We start from the raw sequence: 16,826 nt of genomic DNA, 5'->3' as shown, positions 1-16,826 counted from the left end.
TCCAAATTTTCCTACTGTATCTTCATCTCTTCCTTCACCCCCCCCCCCCCCCCCCCACTGCATTCCAATCCCCCATGATGATAATGCAGGCATTTCTATTTTCTTTCTCGATGAGTTCTTGTATTTTGTCATAATATTCTTCCACTTCCTCATCTCTACGCTGTCTGGTTGGCATATATACCTGTATTAACACCAAATCTTTTGAACTGCCCCTCAGTCATATCATCATCACTCTTCCATCAATATATTGTACCTACATTACCTTATTTTTCAGCTTTTGCGCTATCAATATTCCTACTCCATTTTCACCACTCTTGATTTCCCCTGAGTAAAAGAGCTTATAATCTCCGCTTTGTATCTCCCCATCTCATTTCACACAAACTGAGGACATCTAATCTGTTCCTTTTCATCCCCTTTTTTGCATTCTCTAGCTTTCCTGCTTGCAGTAGCACATTCCATGTTCCAATCCTTATTTTTCCTTCCTTCACTGTCCCTTTCTTCCTTTCAAATATGTCTACTCTCATCAAATATGTCTACTCTCAATGTGTTCCCCTCCCAGAAATCCGAATGAGGGGAAGCTTTAATTCCGGATCTTTCACATGGAGAGACATACCATGTACTGCTTGGGAATGTAATGTGGTAGTTTCCTGTTACTTTCCACATAGGCGGTAGGATGCCCAGCCTAAAATCAGCTGCTCACTATGAGTCAGACGCTGTCTGTAGCCGCCCCTCTGGGGTACAGTCGCTTGTTGTACTTTTTTTATGTACCCAAAGAGAAAAGGTGCCTCTTCCGCCAACTTCACCGTTCCGAAAGACGCTTTCTCTCCACAGTGTGTGTAGTGTCATTTAATTCATCTGATATAGAAATCCCACGTCACTTCTTTAATTATTGCTGCTCCAACCCTGCTGTACTGAGTTATATGGCACGCCAGTTGCACTCAGGAGGACAACAGTTCAAATCCACGTCCAACCATCCAGATTTAAGTTTCTTGTGATTTCTCTAAATATTTTAACACACATGCAAGGACAGTTCTTTTGAAAGGGGGTGGCCAATTTCCTTCCTCCTCTTTGTACTCTGTCTGTAATGATCTTCTTTCCAGCCTGTCTAGCACAGTTTCTGTATACAATGAGATTTTCACTCTGCAGTGGAGTGTGTGCTGATATGAAACTTCCTGGCAGATTAAAACTGTGTGCCAGACCAAGACTTGAACTCCGGACCTTTGCCTTTTGCGGGAGAGTGCTCTACCAACTGAGCTACCCAAGCAGGACTCACACCCCGTCCTCACAGCTTTACTTGTGCCAGTACCTCATCTCCTACCTTCCAAACTTTACAGAAGCTCTCTTGTGAACCTTGCAGAACTAGCACTCCTGAAAGAAAGGATATTGTGGAGACATGGCTTAGCCATAGCCTAAGGGATGTTTCCAGAATGAAATTTCCAGTCTGCAGCGGAGCGTGCACTGTTATGAAACTTCCTGGCAGATTAAAACTGTGTGCTGGACCGAGACTCAGTTGGTAGAGCACTTGCCCGCAAAAGGCAAAGGTCCTGAGTTCAAGTCTCCGTCCGGCACACAGTTTTAATCTGCCAGGAAGTTTCACAGTTTCTGTATACTTGCTCTGTCCACAGCTCGTCATCTCTTTCCCTTCCTTTCTATTGAATAGTCTTTGTACATTTGTGTGACAAATATGGCTACATTACTTATTTTCCTGTCTGTTTAAAACATTGCCATTTATTGATAAAATTTGTATTTCATATTGCAATATTCAGTTTCTTTCCATCATTGTGCATGCTATGATTTTAATATTGAAATATTTACTCCAGGTTGGATATTGATAGACCGCTGCGGAAAGCATTTTGGAACAATATTGAACTTCCTGCGCGACGGAACTGTTCCACTTCCGGAGAGCAGTAAGCAGATGGCAGAGCTGCTGGCTGAGGCCAAGTATTATTGCATTGCCGAGCTGGCGGAATCCTGTGAGCAAGCTCTAATGAAGAAGGAGCGAGACACTGAACCCATTTGCAGGGTTCCTCTTATAACATCACAAAAAGAGGAACAGCTGCTCATTAATTCAACATCAAAGGTCTGTATTTTCTGCAAATGGTGTGTGCACTTAACTAAGGTTGTGGAAGTAATTCATTTCTGGAACAATTTGGAAACAGTAGTTACCACTTACAAGTGATCCGTTGTTAATTTTCCCACCAGCATTACACAGGAAAGCAGTACAGTTCTTTAGTGAATGGCCTCTCTGATGCACAACTACCCATAGTAAAAAAACTCCTGATTACATTAAGTGATATTGTGGAAAACAGAGTAATTAATGTGTAGACAATAAAGGTTCTAAGCAGCATTACAGGAGACTGAGTATGGGGTTGTGCATGACGGAAATCAATTCTAAATTGTATGTATTTATAGATGGGGCTTTATCTATTTTTAACAGTTGCTTCCTGAAGAAAACAAGTAGTAAGTAACAAGTCATCAAAACAGCCATTTATTACAAAAGGTATCAAAATGTGTGAGGAAAAGGAAAGTGTTTCAAATAGTTAGAGCAAAGAGAGAAGTAAGGCTAATTACATATTACAAGAAATACTTAACTGTCTTAAGGAAAGTGATAAAAAATCTCTCTAAATGTTGGAAATGAATAATTCATATAATGAAATTAAATGTGTATCTGCAATAGTTGAAAGAAAAATCAGGAAATCAGTTGAGAAATGTGAGGCCTTCATTATTAAAGAAAATTGAAAAATAATAAATGATAGCAGTCAGGTGTCCATCATATTTAGTAATCACTTCCTGGAAGTAGCTCAGAAGATTGGCAGGGCTAGTTCATGGGACAGAGCAATACAATTCAAGTTATGCAAAACTTGAATAAAAAAATTGACAACTGGTATTTTCTGCATATACAGGGTGCCCCAGCTCCCAAATGTGCAAAATTTTTATTTAAAATTTACAGATAAGCTACTTTTTCATCCATCACCTTTCTGCAGATACAACAATAGTTGACTGTTTCACTTCTGAATAGGCCAAATTGTCACCAGCAAAACTGTCTTGCCAATCAAACCATGCTGCAGAATCACCTGACTTGTGAAACTGAAGGCTCTCAGAGGCACACTCAAAAAAATTTCTCTCCTTTGTTCCAAGCTGCCACCTAGAGCAGTCACTAACTGGCTGAGCTTCTTTACTTTTGCATTTCCCTTCTCCTCCAGGATGGGTCTGGGGCTACTGGAGCTACATTCTCGTCCCCCTGGGAATCCTTGCTATGTAATCCCAATGAGCAAATAAATTGATAAGTTTCTTTTTCTGAACGTGAGTATCATATTAATTATAGCCGATGCTGTTTTGCATTCATGACTACATCTCCAAGAGGGTGCATGGTGACTTGTCAAAAGCATTTCCTACCAGATAAGTTCAAATATTGTATCATCAGAGGTCTTGCGGCTAACTGTCTAACTAAAAGGATGCAGAGTGTAGCATTAAGAAACTCGTGGAGTGTACACAATCAAATAGCATCCTCAGAATGGGGAGTGGTCACTACAGTATACCACAGGTATCAGTGTTGGGTGTGCTCTTGTTCCTGTTATATGAAAATGATCATCTGTCACATCCAAGAAACAAAAAATAGTTCTCTTTCCTGACAATGGGAGTATTATAATCAATCCTAATGGAGTAAATTCAACACATGAATATGTAAATATTATTTTCCGGAAAATTAATAACTGGTCTTGGCAAGTGGATTGTCACTGAATTTATTAAAACACAATGCACAAAGTTAACAAGGCTTCTGTAAACTGTATCATGTTATATTTTAAATCACTATCTCCAACATTGCAGCTTCTGGGTCTACTGGCTATGGGACCAGTAGACCGAGGAGGAGGCCACTGGAACTGTGGCCAAAACATTTGTGATAGTTACTTACAATATGACACTGTACAATACCCGGAAATCTTTTATGTTAATACACTTGGGACACAGAAGTTTATGCAATTATAATAATATTTGCAGTTCAGTACTACTCAGGGCCTGATCACACCATTAGAAATAATGCATGAGGATAAAACGGGAAATGAAACAGAATATTCTAAATTCTTAAGTGCTTATATTGATAAGAACATGAACTGGAAGTCAAATGCTACATATCTTCTTAAATGATTAAACTCTGCAGCTTTTGTGTTACAGATAATATAACATTTTGGAGATGAAAGTTGATGCCCTGCGCCTCCCCCCCCCCCTCCCTCCCCCCTTTCCCTTGATTTCTGGTGTCATATTCTGGCATGATCTGTCACTTAGGGAAAAAATTATTTATTACACAGAAGCATGCTATAATTGTGTGGTGTACACTCTGGAACCTCTTGTAGGCAGTTCTTTAGTTGGGCGTACTGAAAGCAGCCTCAAATACATTTATTTCTCTCGGAAGTTTGTTGTCAAGAATCAGTCACAATTTAAACACAACTGTAATAAATACTAGGAGGTGAAGAAATTTACAATATTGATCACTCAGCCTTAAAGTGACACAGAAGGGAATGAGGAATTCAATCAACAATCTTTGATGACGTAGCCTGTGATACAAATCAGTCGCACCTGCAGTTGCCCTTAGTGACAATTCATTAAGTTTACAAGTATGAAAAAGGACCCATAATGGGAGAACCCAGATTTTAATGACCTGAAAATATCAGTAAAATGACATCAAAAAGAAAATTCCTACCAGATTAAATGTGTGTGGCAGACCAAGACTCAAATCTGGGACCTTTGCCTCTCACAAGCAAGTTCTCTACCAATTGATCTACCTGAGCATGATTCACAATTGGTTCTCACAGCTTTACTTCTACCAGTGCCTCGTCTCCTGCATTCCAAACTTTATAAAAGTGCTCCTGCCTTACTTGTGGGACTAGCACACCTGGAAGAACAGATATTGCAGAGCCACAGCCTGGAAGACTGTTCCCAGAATGAAATTTCCGGGCCTCTAGGGCACCTTCAGTAGATTTTACGTTTTTTTAGCTCCCTCATGAGGATGTCCAACATGAGGCCCCCCCCCCCCCCCCCCCCCGGGGTGCTCGCAACTCTTTTGCAGGTTCGTGCTTGGCTACCATCCTCATGCTATTCTTTTTCCCCTCCCTTGGGGATCATGTCTGAGGCATTTTTGGGAATGTTCTGCAATTTCTATAGCTGACATAAGAACAGTCTCACCACTTTGTTTTCATTCTTTTTTTCCTTTCTGTATTCGCCTTCTCATATCCTTCCTTCACTTTGGCGTTTGTGGCTCCCTTGTTTTTTCTCCCTGTGCACTCCTGAAGTGCGGCCCATGCATCTGATGTGTAACAGGTGGCTTGGTAACATGTAATTCCCAGCCCCTGGTTGACTGGTAGGGTTCACATGTACCGCCTGATACAGGCCAGGCCCAGGTAGGGGTGACTGCCTGAGCTGCTACCTTCCCAAATTGCCAGTTGCTTCCTATGTTAGGTGTATGGAAGGTGTGACCTGAGGTGTGAACAATCACCTAAGGTGGGTGAGCCCCCCTCTGAGGGGGATCCCCAGTTTGAAGAAGCATGCCATTGGAGACCCTGGCAATAGTCAGGGATTTTCTCACAATGAGCCAATCATCATCTTTGTAACCCAAGTCCCAAGTATAGCAAATGTAAACGGAATGAATTTCCCGATACAGAGACCCTTCCAGCGGCACCACAGTTCCTTGCGGTTTCACATACCAAAGATGGTCAATCCTTTGCAATGGTAAATACGTTTCTAATTCAGAAAGGTGTTGATCCAATTGCCAGTCCTGTGAAATCTTGCTCTCATTTGCACTTTGCTTTTGGAGACTACTTTTGATTCTCAAGCATAACAACTGCTTGCCGCTTCGCTTTTCCATAGCTATCCTGTTTGTGTCGAGGCCCATAGAAGTCTTTAATTCTTCCTGTGTTGTTATTTACAGTAGGCTGCTCGATGTTCTGACCGAGGCAGAAATCCAAACGTACCTCTCTGATCAGGGTGTCATTGCCGTCCATTGGGTGATGAAAAAGGTAGATGCATCCTTAGTGCCCACAGGCACTCTTTTTCTCACCTTTGATAGAGTGGTGTATTGATCTGAGATCAAAGCAGCCTATTAAGCTATTACATTCTGATTGTACATTCCAAACACAATGCGCTGCTGCCAGTGTTACAGTTTCAACCACACTTGAATGTCTTGTCGACACCCGGCCAAATGTGTAACACATGGTAGAGATACCCATGAGGGCGATTGTCCACCTCCTTCTCCCACTGTATCAACAGCATTGGCGACCATGCCACCTCCTCTCATGATTTTTCCATGTATCTCGATGAGTGGGCTGTCCAAGAGATTCGGCTAAAGGGAAAAGTGCCTTATCCATTCGCTTGCAAGTTACTGGCTAGTCGCAAACCCTACGTTCTACTGTCTGGCACTTACAGAACTGTTCTTGCTACATCTCACTCGATGAAGGACATGGCCATGCGGACATTTGACCTAAGATTCAGCACTGAGGTTGTGAGATTGCCCAGTGTCATGATAGCACCGCTGTCCATTTGTCCAGCTGTGCAAAAAGCCACCGTACATTAGCCTCCCGGGGTGAAATCACCTGCTACACAACCAGCAGGGCAGGAAGGACAGAAGTACTCCTGCAAAGACTTCCTACCTCTCTCCAGCCAATGAACATCTGAGTCTTCGTCTGCCAACCGGAAGGGCTCCAGGAAGTCAAACAATGTTAAATGGTCTTCTCCTTCGCCAACTCGGAGATCCTCTTTGACAGTGTCGCCATGCGATATCCTTGGGCGGTCGATCTCAGTGTCACTGGTGCACACTGCAGCCATTTTTCTGCCCTGGGTTCTGCAGATCAACAGAGGGAGAGAGCCGACGCTTCTGTAGATCTCATAGAGCAGGATCCTGTAGCAGTGAATCTTTGAAGGCTGGCGCTCGGCAGCCGCCGAGGTGACACCCCTTCATTTTTTCCCTCTTCCCCTTTCCTCGTTATGGCTCTCCTTCAATGGTACGTTCGTGGCCTTCGATCAAACAAGGAGGATTTACCGCTGCTCTTACAATCCCAGTGTCTGCTAGTTCTCTGTGTCCAGGAAGCAAAATGTCATCCTCACGACTGCTTTGAGCTCTCACATTTCTTTCCAACCCATTTTGACCTACCCCCAGAGGACGGCATTTCATCTTGTGGAGGAATCGTGTTGCTCATACAGGATGATGTTTATAGTCAACCCGTCTCCTTGACTACCCGCCTTCAAGCTGTTGCAATTTGCCTTTTCCTTCCTCACTTGAACTTCTCCCTTTGTACCGTTTGCACCCTTTCCATCATTTGATGCCACCAGCGCAGAGTTCTTCCAGCTTATGGGGTAGCTACCTCACCCTTTTTGCTGCTCAGTGACAATAATGTGCACCATCCCCTTTAGGGTTCTCCACGAACATGTCTGAGAGGTGCCCTCTTGGCCGACCTTCACAATCGGCTTAATCTCTTCTGCCTCAACACAGTCTCCACACACACCTATTTCCATTTGGACCTATCTTTCTGCACTGCCCAACTTGCCCATCGTCTCGAGTGAACTGTTCTCTCTAACACATACTTGAGCAACCATTTCTTGTGTGCTATCCGTTTGCTGACTCCTACCCCACCTACGTGCACACCCAAATGGCTGTGTACTGAAGTTGACTGGAGGCATTACTCCTTCCTGGTGACCTTTGGTGAACTACATTTCCCCAGTTGCGATAACCATGTATGATACCTTACAAATGTTACCCTTCCCACACAAAACATTCCATTCTTCGCACTTCCTCTTTATCAAGCCGTGTCCCGGACCATTGGGGGACTGAGCTGTGCTGCGTCGCAATTCAGAGACTTGCTCTGTGTTTTTAACTGTCATCCTACAATGGAAAACTGCATTCATTATAAATAGTTGCATGCACAGTGTTGTTGTGTTCTTCGGGATAGCAAAAAATCTAGCTGAATTTTGCTCTTCTAAGAGTTCCACCCCCTCTTCCGTTGTGTGGGCCAACCTCCGATGGCCCTCTAGAACCAAGACCCATTTCCCAGTTTCCAGCCTGACAGTAGCAGACAATGTCATCACGGACCGTATTGCTATCTCCAACATCTTGGGCTGTTATGTTGTGGAGCTCTCAAGATCCTTCCACTGTCACCTTGCCTTCCTCCATCAGAAATGACAGGAGTAGTTTCGGGCGATATCCTTCTCTTCTCAGAATTGTGAGTGCTACACTGCCGCCTTTACTATGAGGGACCTAGATCATGTTCTCACTTCATCGTGATCCGTAGCCGTACAGATGTTGCAGCACTTTTCTTTTGTAGGAATGGCACTTTCTGCTTCATACATATTACCACATCTGGACAGAGGGCATGTTTCTCAGACAGTGGTGTGATGCCACTTTCATACCCATACCTAAGCTCAGTAAGAACAAACACCTTCCTTCTAGCTAGTGCCACATTTCTCTCACTAGCGGTGTCTGCGAGGTGATGGAATGCATGATTCACACCTGTCTGGTATGGAGGCTTGAGTCTCGCAATTTACTAACAGTGGCAGTGTGTGGATTTCGAGCACACCATTGTGCAGTTGACCATCTTGTCACTTTATCCACCCACGTCGCAAATGGTTTTCTGTGGAAATCCCAGACTGTGGCTGTGATTACTGATTTGGAGAAAAATCAAGACACCTGCTGGAGGACTGGTATCCTCTGTACACTATACACATGGGGCTTCTGTGGCCGCCTGCATTATTTCCTTCAGGAATTTTTAAAAGACCAAGCTTTCAAGGTACATATGGGTTCTGCCTTGTTGGACACCTTTATCCAGAAAAATTGTGTGCATCAGTGTTACGTCCTGAGCATAGTCCTCTTTGCTATCGCCATTAACCCTCGCTGTTCACCTCCAGCTCCCTTATCGTTGATGATTTTGCCATCTATTGCAGTTCTTCATGGACTACTTGTCTCATTGAGTGATGTTTTCACCAGTGTCTCAATCACCTTCACCCATGGAACATGAACAATGGCTTCAGTTTCTCCACTGACAAAACTGTTTCTATGAATTTCTGGCAGTGAAATTAGTTTTTTCCACTGTCTGTACATCTCTGGCCTGTTGCTCTTCCGTTTGTTGAAACTACTAAATTCCTGGGGCTCTTGAACTTCCTTGGTGCTCCCACATGTCTTACCTGGCAGCTCTCTGTATGCGGCCCCTCAATGTCCTACGTGTCCTCACTGGTGCTTCCTGGGGAACAGATCTTGCCATCCTCCTCCATTTGTACCAGTCCCTTGCCAGTTCAAAACTAGACTGTGGGTGTTTTGTTTATGCATCCCCAAGTCCGGCCCTCTTACACTGTCTTAATACTATCCACCATTGTGGCATTCGTTTGGCCACTGGCACCTTTTACTCTAGCGTGGTTTAGAGTCTGTATGCAGATTGATCACAAATATGGGGCACGTCCCTCTTTTCTATTACCTCTTGTAGTTCACTTTCGGCGCTTCCTCCGGCAGCTTTACTTCACCCTAACAGCCACTTTCCCGGTGGGTGTGAAACCTTCACCACCTTAGCTTTGTGCAGAAGTCCGTGTTCACCTTGTCCTTCATAGGCACTACTCCAGCCTCGCTCTATCACCTACAGTTTCAAGACCCTCATGCGGAACTTCACAATAGTACATCTGTGTACACTTATGGCTCTCTGACTGACCATGGTGTTGGGTGTGCTTGGGGTCATTGGCACTGAAGTTTTTCAACATCAGCTTCTGGAACACTGCCCAGTATATAAAGCAGAGCTTTTCGCCCCTGTATCAGCCCACGCATTACATCTGGTGACACAGGCTTTTCAGTTGCATCATCTGCTCCGACTCTCTTGGTGCCCTTCAATGTCTCTGTGTGCTGTACGGGTCCAAGAAGGCTGTCACTTGCTCTGCCTTGATGAAGCCACTGTGATGCTTATGTGGGTTCCTAGTCGCATCCGTCTGACAGGAAACAAGGCTGCTGATGCCGCTGCCAAGATTGCAGTCCTCGAACCTGAGCCTACTCATTCATACATTCCTTCTGATGATCTCTGTGTTGCATTCTGTCAGCAGTTGGTGTCCATTTGGCACCACGACTGGTCCTCCCCTCACATGAAGAAGCTCCAGGTTATTAAGCCTCTCCCAGTTGCTTGGATACCTCCTCTCACCGTTAGATCATTTCAGGTAGGTTGCACCTCGGGCACTGTCGTTTCAGCCATGGCTGCTCAACCACCCCTTTTTACTCACTGCTCTCAATCTTTGATGGTCTGCCATTTCCTGACAGAATGCCCTTTTTTAACTCCTTACATTCTCATTTGTGTTAGCCCTCTGAGATATCGGCCGTTTTAGCGAATGGTGCGTGGGCTGTCGACCGCATTTTACTTTTTATCTGTCGTAGCAATATAGTGAAGGCCATTTAATCTTTAGTTCAGGACCTCCGTTTCTCCATGATGTATTTTATAGACCTATCTCCCCATCCTTGGTTTTAGCTGTCTTCTCTTCCATCGTTTGGGATTAACACGTAGTTGTTGTTAACTTTTCTCTTTGTCTTTGTGTCCTATATGTCTGACATGGGTGTTTGTGACCCTCATTGGTTTTGTGCCCTAAAACAAAACAAAACATCAAGGATGAAGTCTGTGTTCCTTGTGATTTTAGCTTTGACTGGATTTTCTAGTTGAAAGAGGTCTGATTCTATTGTCAGGCACATTATTCCATGGTCATCAAAAATATTTAATGGATAAGGGACTAATTCAAAGGCAAAACTGTTGTGATGCCTTGATGTCAAAAGGGATTAAACAGAAAATTGTACCAGATCTGACAGAGATTGGTTCACCATTCATCTTGACTGTACACTTAACAGCTCGCCTCCTTAAAGTTTTTCCCTTGAATATATTCCATACTTTTCCCCTGTTGTTAGGTGCTCTTTACAGGCTTACAATAAACACAGGTAATTAATGCAGAACACTAGAAATTACCTATTTGAATCATTAAATTAATAAATAGAACTAACTACTGAAGTAGGTAGGTACCTAAATAAATCACCCCTAAATCTGCATATTTGGACAAATATAGATGATTTTGGACTCAAAGTATTTTGACTTCATAAGAGTGTCTTAGCAGGAATTTAGTGTCACGAATACTTTCATGTTTTTATTTGTATCTTTGCAGAGTAGTGAGTAAATTTTAAAATTTAGGAGCTCTTTTTAAGCACAGGTTGATGATTCTTCTGGGTAAACCTGGAATTCTCAGGGAATTACAGTTTACCTGGAAAAATCGGGGAATTTCAGGAAATTTCTGGGAATTCTGCATTTTTAACCTACCATTGTAATTGAGTGCCACTGAGTTTTATAAAACAGAAATTTTAAAGTATTTAATATCTCAAATTGTACTAATTATATGAAGATTCGAGAATAAAATTTTCACTCTGCGGCAGTATGTGTGCTGATATGAAACTTCCTGGCAGATCAAAATTTTGTGCCGGAAGGAGACTTGAACTCAGTAAGTAGAGTTCAGGTCTTGGTCTGGCACACAGTTTTAATCTGCCTGGAAGTTTTATATGAGTATTATTTCATATAAGTTATCAATGTTTTAAAAACTGTGGTTGAAATACTGCTTATGACTGCTACATAGCCCAGCTGAGAGGAAATAAGCCATTATTGTGGTATGCTGCCCCCACCCTCCTCTCACCATTAATTTATCAGAAACTTCTTGACACTATCTTCCTCCTAACACCCAGAATTCATAGGGATTTTTTTTCTGAAGTTAGAGTAGCCACTCTGAAGCATAATTTGATGGTCTACAACTTTCATGAGTGACAATTTTTTATTTAGAGTAGCCATTTTGGACTTATACATTGGAATATGAGCATAACTCATTTTACACCAAATTGGTAAAAATTGCCAGTATTTGATGATTGATTGTGCTAAACAACTGGACTAATTTTAACTCTTGATTGAGTCATTCAGCATGAAGTTTTATGATCTTTCATTTTATTGTTTTGAAAATGTCCTGTGGGATGTATTGTTTCCAAATTACTACTGGAAAACAAAGAAATCCAAAAATTTCATGGTTTTTTTGCTGTTCAGAATTTTAGCACTATCCCGAAACCACCACAAAATCATTTGACTCTTATTAGGGATGCCTAATGGACGATAAATAGTTTGTACAAGAAGAGAATAGCTTTCGAAATGTGGTGCTACAGAAGAATGCTGAAGATTAGATGGGTAGATCATGTAACTAATGAGGAGGTATTGAATACAATAGGGGAGAAGAGGAGTTTGTGGCACAACTTGACAAGAAGAAGGGACCGGTTGGTAGGGCATGTTCTGAGGCATCAAGGGATCACAAATTTAGCATTGGAGGGCAGCGTGGAGGGTAAAAATCGTAGAGGGAGACCAAGAGATGAATACACTAAGCAGATTCAGAAGGATGTAGGTTGCAGTATGTACTGGGAGATGAAGAAGCTGCATCAAACCAGTCTCAAGACTAAAGACCACAACAACAACAACAACAACAACAATGCCGATTAAAATTATTTCCAGCTTGTGTATGTTTATTGTCCAGTACAGATTTTTTTCAGGCTAATATTCCTGGGCTACATATGCTCGATGGAACTTTAAGTTGGGGGAATGGGCAGGTCAGCCCATTTACCACATATCCTCTCATTCCAAGAACTCCTCCACCTAAGCTGTTTAATGCGATCACACATTGTCAAGCTTAAAAATGAGGTCAGGGCAAATGTACCACTGAAAAGATGCTCATAGGGGAAGAGTAGTGTAACAATGTTGACGTTTTAATGTACTGTGTTCAAAGATTTGGATGTTAGTACACCCATACAACATCATACCTACCCACACGCATGACCCCGACCACCAAAACAATCATTTTGAACCATGCTGGGCAATCGTTTCAGTGACTGTGTGTTATGGTGTGACGCATAATATTCCATATTGACCTTCAAATCTTTGAACCTGATACACGCACACCAGTCAACGTATTGTGATACTGTACTCCTTCCGCCATGTGCAAATTTCCAGGGGTGCATTCAGCCATGACTTAATTTTTATGGATGACAATAAATAACGTTGCAACATGTCCACGTGCACCAATGACCATCGAGCTGTTGTCAGCCATGCTGGTGGAGGAGTGGACCACTCTACCACAAGAATTCCTTATCAACCTCATGGCCGGCATGGGAGCACCTCGCAGAGCATGGCCACTGCCATCCATGGTAATCACACGCTCTATTACAAACCATGTCCCATTTTTTGTGATGTCGAGGTTGACATCAGTGCAATTATTGTTTATGAATAAAGGTGCCATTTCTACTCATCTCATTACATATTTCTTTCTGTTATGTTCTGTACTATATCATAGTAGTTCTCTCTGTGTGTATAGTTAAAGTTTCTTTGGGCTGTGTTACCTGGCAGTGACACATCATGCAAAAGTTACTTTTGTCATAAGTTTTGCACTTGAGTGTATTGTCAACTGTTCGAATGTACCCTTGAGCAACATTATTGCATGTATCCTAAAGACATGTCGTGTGCATTCTTGCTGACATTAAAAGAATGATTTGTTGCATCTTAAAGGAAATTAGACAAAGATGTCTAAGGTTTGTATTTTATTACTTACAAACAATGCATAGGTCATAATGGAAGAAAGATTACGTGTCAACAAACTCCAAGCATTACTAATAAATGGTAATAAATGAAATGAAGCTGTCATTTGACTGAACGATGAAACTACTGCATGTGTATGTGGTCCCATTAATGGTTTGCGTGATGAGAATACTGTCTCGAAAATGTTTCCTTCCTTGGGAATGGAAGTTACCCTCCCAGTTTTCATGTTACTAGGTTCGCATATCTAAATAAACCTCGAATGGCTATTGCCGCTTGGCATTTATTTCAATATTGCTGGCCAAGACAGGGTATTAACTATCTGACAGTGATCAAATACTCTCCAGGGGTCTCTAACTCTTTGGTCAGTTCGTGCTTGGCCATCACGAGGCCCCAGCCTTTGCAGCACCTTTCCCTTTCTGTATTGCATGTCTGCTCTCCTTCTATTCTTTTTTCCCCTTCCTTGGGGAACCGGTCTTGGGTATTTTTGGGAATAAATGTTGCAGTTTCGATATCCCAGTGTCAGAACAGTCCCTCATCTGCTTTTCTTTCTTTCTTTCTTTCTTTGTTCTCTGTCTCCTCCCCTTCCTCTGCTTCAGTATTTGAAGTTTCCCTTTGTTTATTCTTCCTCCCTGTGCTCTCCTGAAGGCCAAGCCATGCTTTTGACATGTAACAGGTGACTGGGTAATGCGTAATTATCAGCCCTCGGGTGACAGGTAGGGTTCATACATCCCCTACTACCAGAGGCTAGGCCCAGGGAGGGGTGGTTGCCTGAGCTCTGAGGGAGTGTCCCCCCCCCCCTCCCTCCTTCTCCAGTTGTAATGAGCATGCAGTCACAAACACTGGCAATCATGAGGGATTTTTTCACATTGAGCCAGTCACCATCTCAGTCTACTTCCACTAAATGTAAGCGGAATGAGGCTAAAGATTCAAAGACTCTCCCCGCTGCACCTCAGTTCCTCGTGGTATGTGTATCAAAAGAGGTCAGTCCTTTAAGTTTTCACTCTCTTTATTATTCAGAAAGGTGTTGATGCAGTTGCAGGCCCTGTGAAGTCCTGCTCTCACTTATATAATGGGACTGTGCTGCTGGAGACCAATAGTGATTTTCAAGCCCAACAACTGCTTACAGCTTCACTCCTCCATTACTTTCGCGTTCACATTGAGGCACATTGAACGCTGAATTCTTTGCGTGGAGTTATTTACACATGACTGTGTGATGGTCTGACTGAGGGAGAAATCCAAACTTACCTCCCTGATCAGGGCATCACTGGTCCATCAGGTAATGAAAAAGGTTGATGGAACCTTAGTGCACAAACAAGCTCTTTTTCTCATGTTTGGTTGAGTAGCGCTTACATTGAAGATCAAAGCAGGCTATGAAGTAGTCATGGTCTGGCAATGAGACACGCTGCTAGCAGTGTCAGCATTACAAATACACTTGCATGTCCTGTCAAAACATGGCTAAAGGTGTTACTTCTGGTAGCGATGCTCACGACAGTGAATGAATGCCTGCCTGCTCCTACTACTCCTCCCCCCCCCCCCACCCCCACCCCCACCCCCACCCCCCACTGTATCAATTGTAATGGCAGCCATGCTGCCTGTTCCCGTGAATGTCCCATGGATCTCAGTGAGAGGGCCATCCAGGAGATCCAAGTGAAGAAAAAAGTACCTTATCCTGTCATTCACAACTTGTTGGCTAGTCGAAAGCCCTGCATTTAACCATCCAGAACTTAAAGTAGGATGAAAGGAATAATCCTGCGAAGACTTATTACGTCCATCCAGCCTATAACCATTTCTCACCAGGGCAGCCTTCCTCTAGCTTATAGGTAAACTCCTTCACCCCTTTTTGCTGTTCGGAGACTTCAGTGTGCACCATCTCCTGTGGGGCCTGTAAGAGCTTATCCGAGAGGTCCTCTCTTGGCTGACGGCAACTGGGGTAATTGGAACAGCAGGTTATTAGAACAGTCGACCAGGCAAGTTAAAGGTACCAAGATGATGATGTGGATTTGTAACAATCAGCTCTTATGCCTAAATTAATACCATTATTTAAGATTCACTAGTTTTTTGTTATTTCAGGGTATGTAGTGCTGAGGTTGGGTACATTCCTAACAGCCCTACAATACATTCATTCATTATAAATGTGAAGGAGTGGGACACACTGATCCAGTACCTCAGATGTGGTGATTAGAATTTACAGTTGCGACTTAACATTATTATTTTTTTAACTATTAATGATTTGCCCGTAACATAAGATACAAAGATGAGAAAATTGGGAAAGTCTAAGCATTAATAAAAATTTTAACTCAAATATCTAGGTTGCTTTGTTCTGTAGTCTTGCAAGTATTTAAAAAGTAAATATTAATTTCTGTTCTAGTTGCCCAGGTCCTCCCTCTATTTTTATCAAAGATGAGAGGTACAGACTTCAGTTGCGAACTGATCGAGAGTACACGTAAAGTGAAGATTTACCAAAATAATTTTGAGGCAGGCTGTAGCCACAATATATGTATAAAAGTAACACCACTGCTCACCTTCAATGAGCTCATTCATCCACTGCCGAAAGACTTCGTTCTCCAGTTTGTGGAGTGGAATGTTGGCCTTCAGAAATGTTTCCACAGTCCTTTGGGCCAGATATTCACAACCGCTCCTCTTCTTTTTTGCAGTTTCAAAGCTGCTGCTAATTGTAGACTGCCATTTTATTGGCAAATTGGGCTGCTTCAACTTGTTGCCTTTCGGTCTGCACATGTTTCACTATAGAATCTTTACGCTCTCATGAAACTCTGATATTGCAGAATTTACACAACACTGTTAACTTATCGGGAGCATATAAACCATCAATTTCAAATTCTCGCACCCTTTCGTCAGCGGTTACTGTAGGCTTCGGCATTTTCACAGAATACATGTGTTCATCGCTGAGACTATAATAAGAATACAATGGAAAAAAAAGAAGCAGATGGTAACAATGGGTATCTAAATGTGGGTAAATTGTTGATTTCTTAGGATGGATAAGATGTGTGACTGCTGTGTACGGATGCAGGAGGAGCTGGCCAATGTTTGTGTACAGCTGAACATGCTGATGGCTGCGGTCAGCCGTCTTCAGGCTGCTGCCTTGGAGTGTAGCGGCAGTGGGGAGTCTGGTGAGGCGCATGGTACAGCCCAGGTGTTACATGCTTCACCCACAGTCCCTTCTGGTGAGACATCTTCGCGGGTACCGGGTGCGGTGGGGCC

At 42.9% G+C, this 16,826-nt stretch overlaps 1 protein-coding gene across 1 annotated transcript in view; it reads left to right on the top strand.

The window, feature by feature from the left end:
- Positions 1-16,826, top strand: part of LOC126465089 (BTB/POZ domain-containing adapter for CUL3-mediated RhoA degradation protein 3) — a 120,534-nt gene that overhangs the window by 26,573 nt on the left and 77,135 nt on the right. Inside the window, exon 2 of the mRNA XM_050096279.1 lies at positions 1,821-2,080. Coding sequence (XP_049952236.1) covers positions 1,821-2,080 — 260 coding nt within the window. The remainder of the gene's footprint in view (positions 1-1,820; positions 2,081-16,826) is intronic.

This window comes from Schistocerca serialis, chromosome 1 (genome assembly GCF_023864345.2).
Source record: "Schistocerca serialis cubense isolate TAMUIC-IGC-003099 chromosome 1, iqSchSeri2.2, whole genome shotgun sequence".
Taxonomy (NCBI): domain Eukaryota; kingdom Metazoa; phylum Arthropoda; class Insecta; order Orthoptera; family Acrididae; genus Schistocerca; species Schistocerca serialis.
This window is presented reverse-complemented; position numbering and strand designations above follow the sequence as displayed.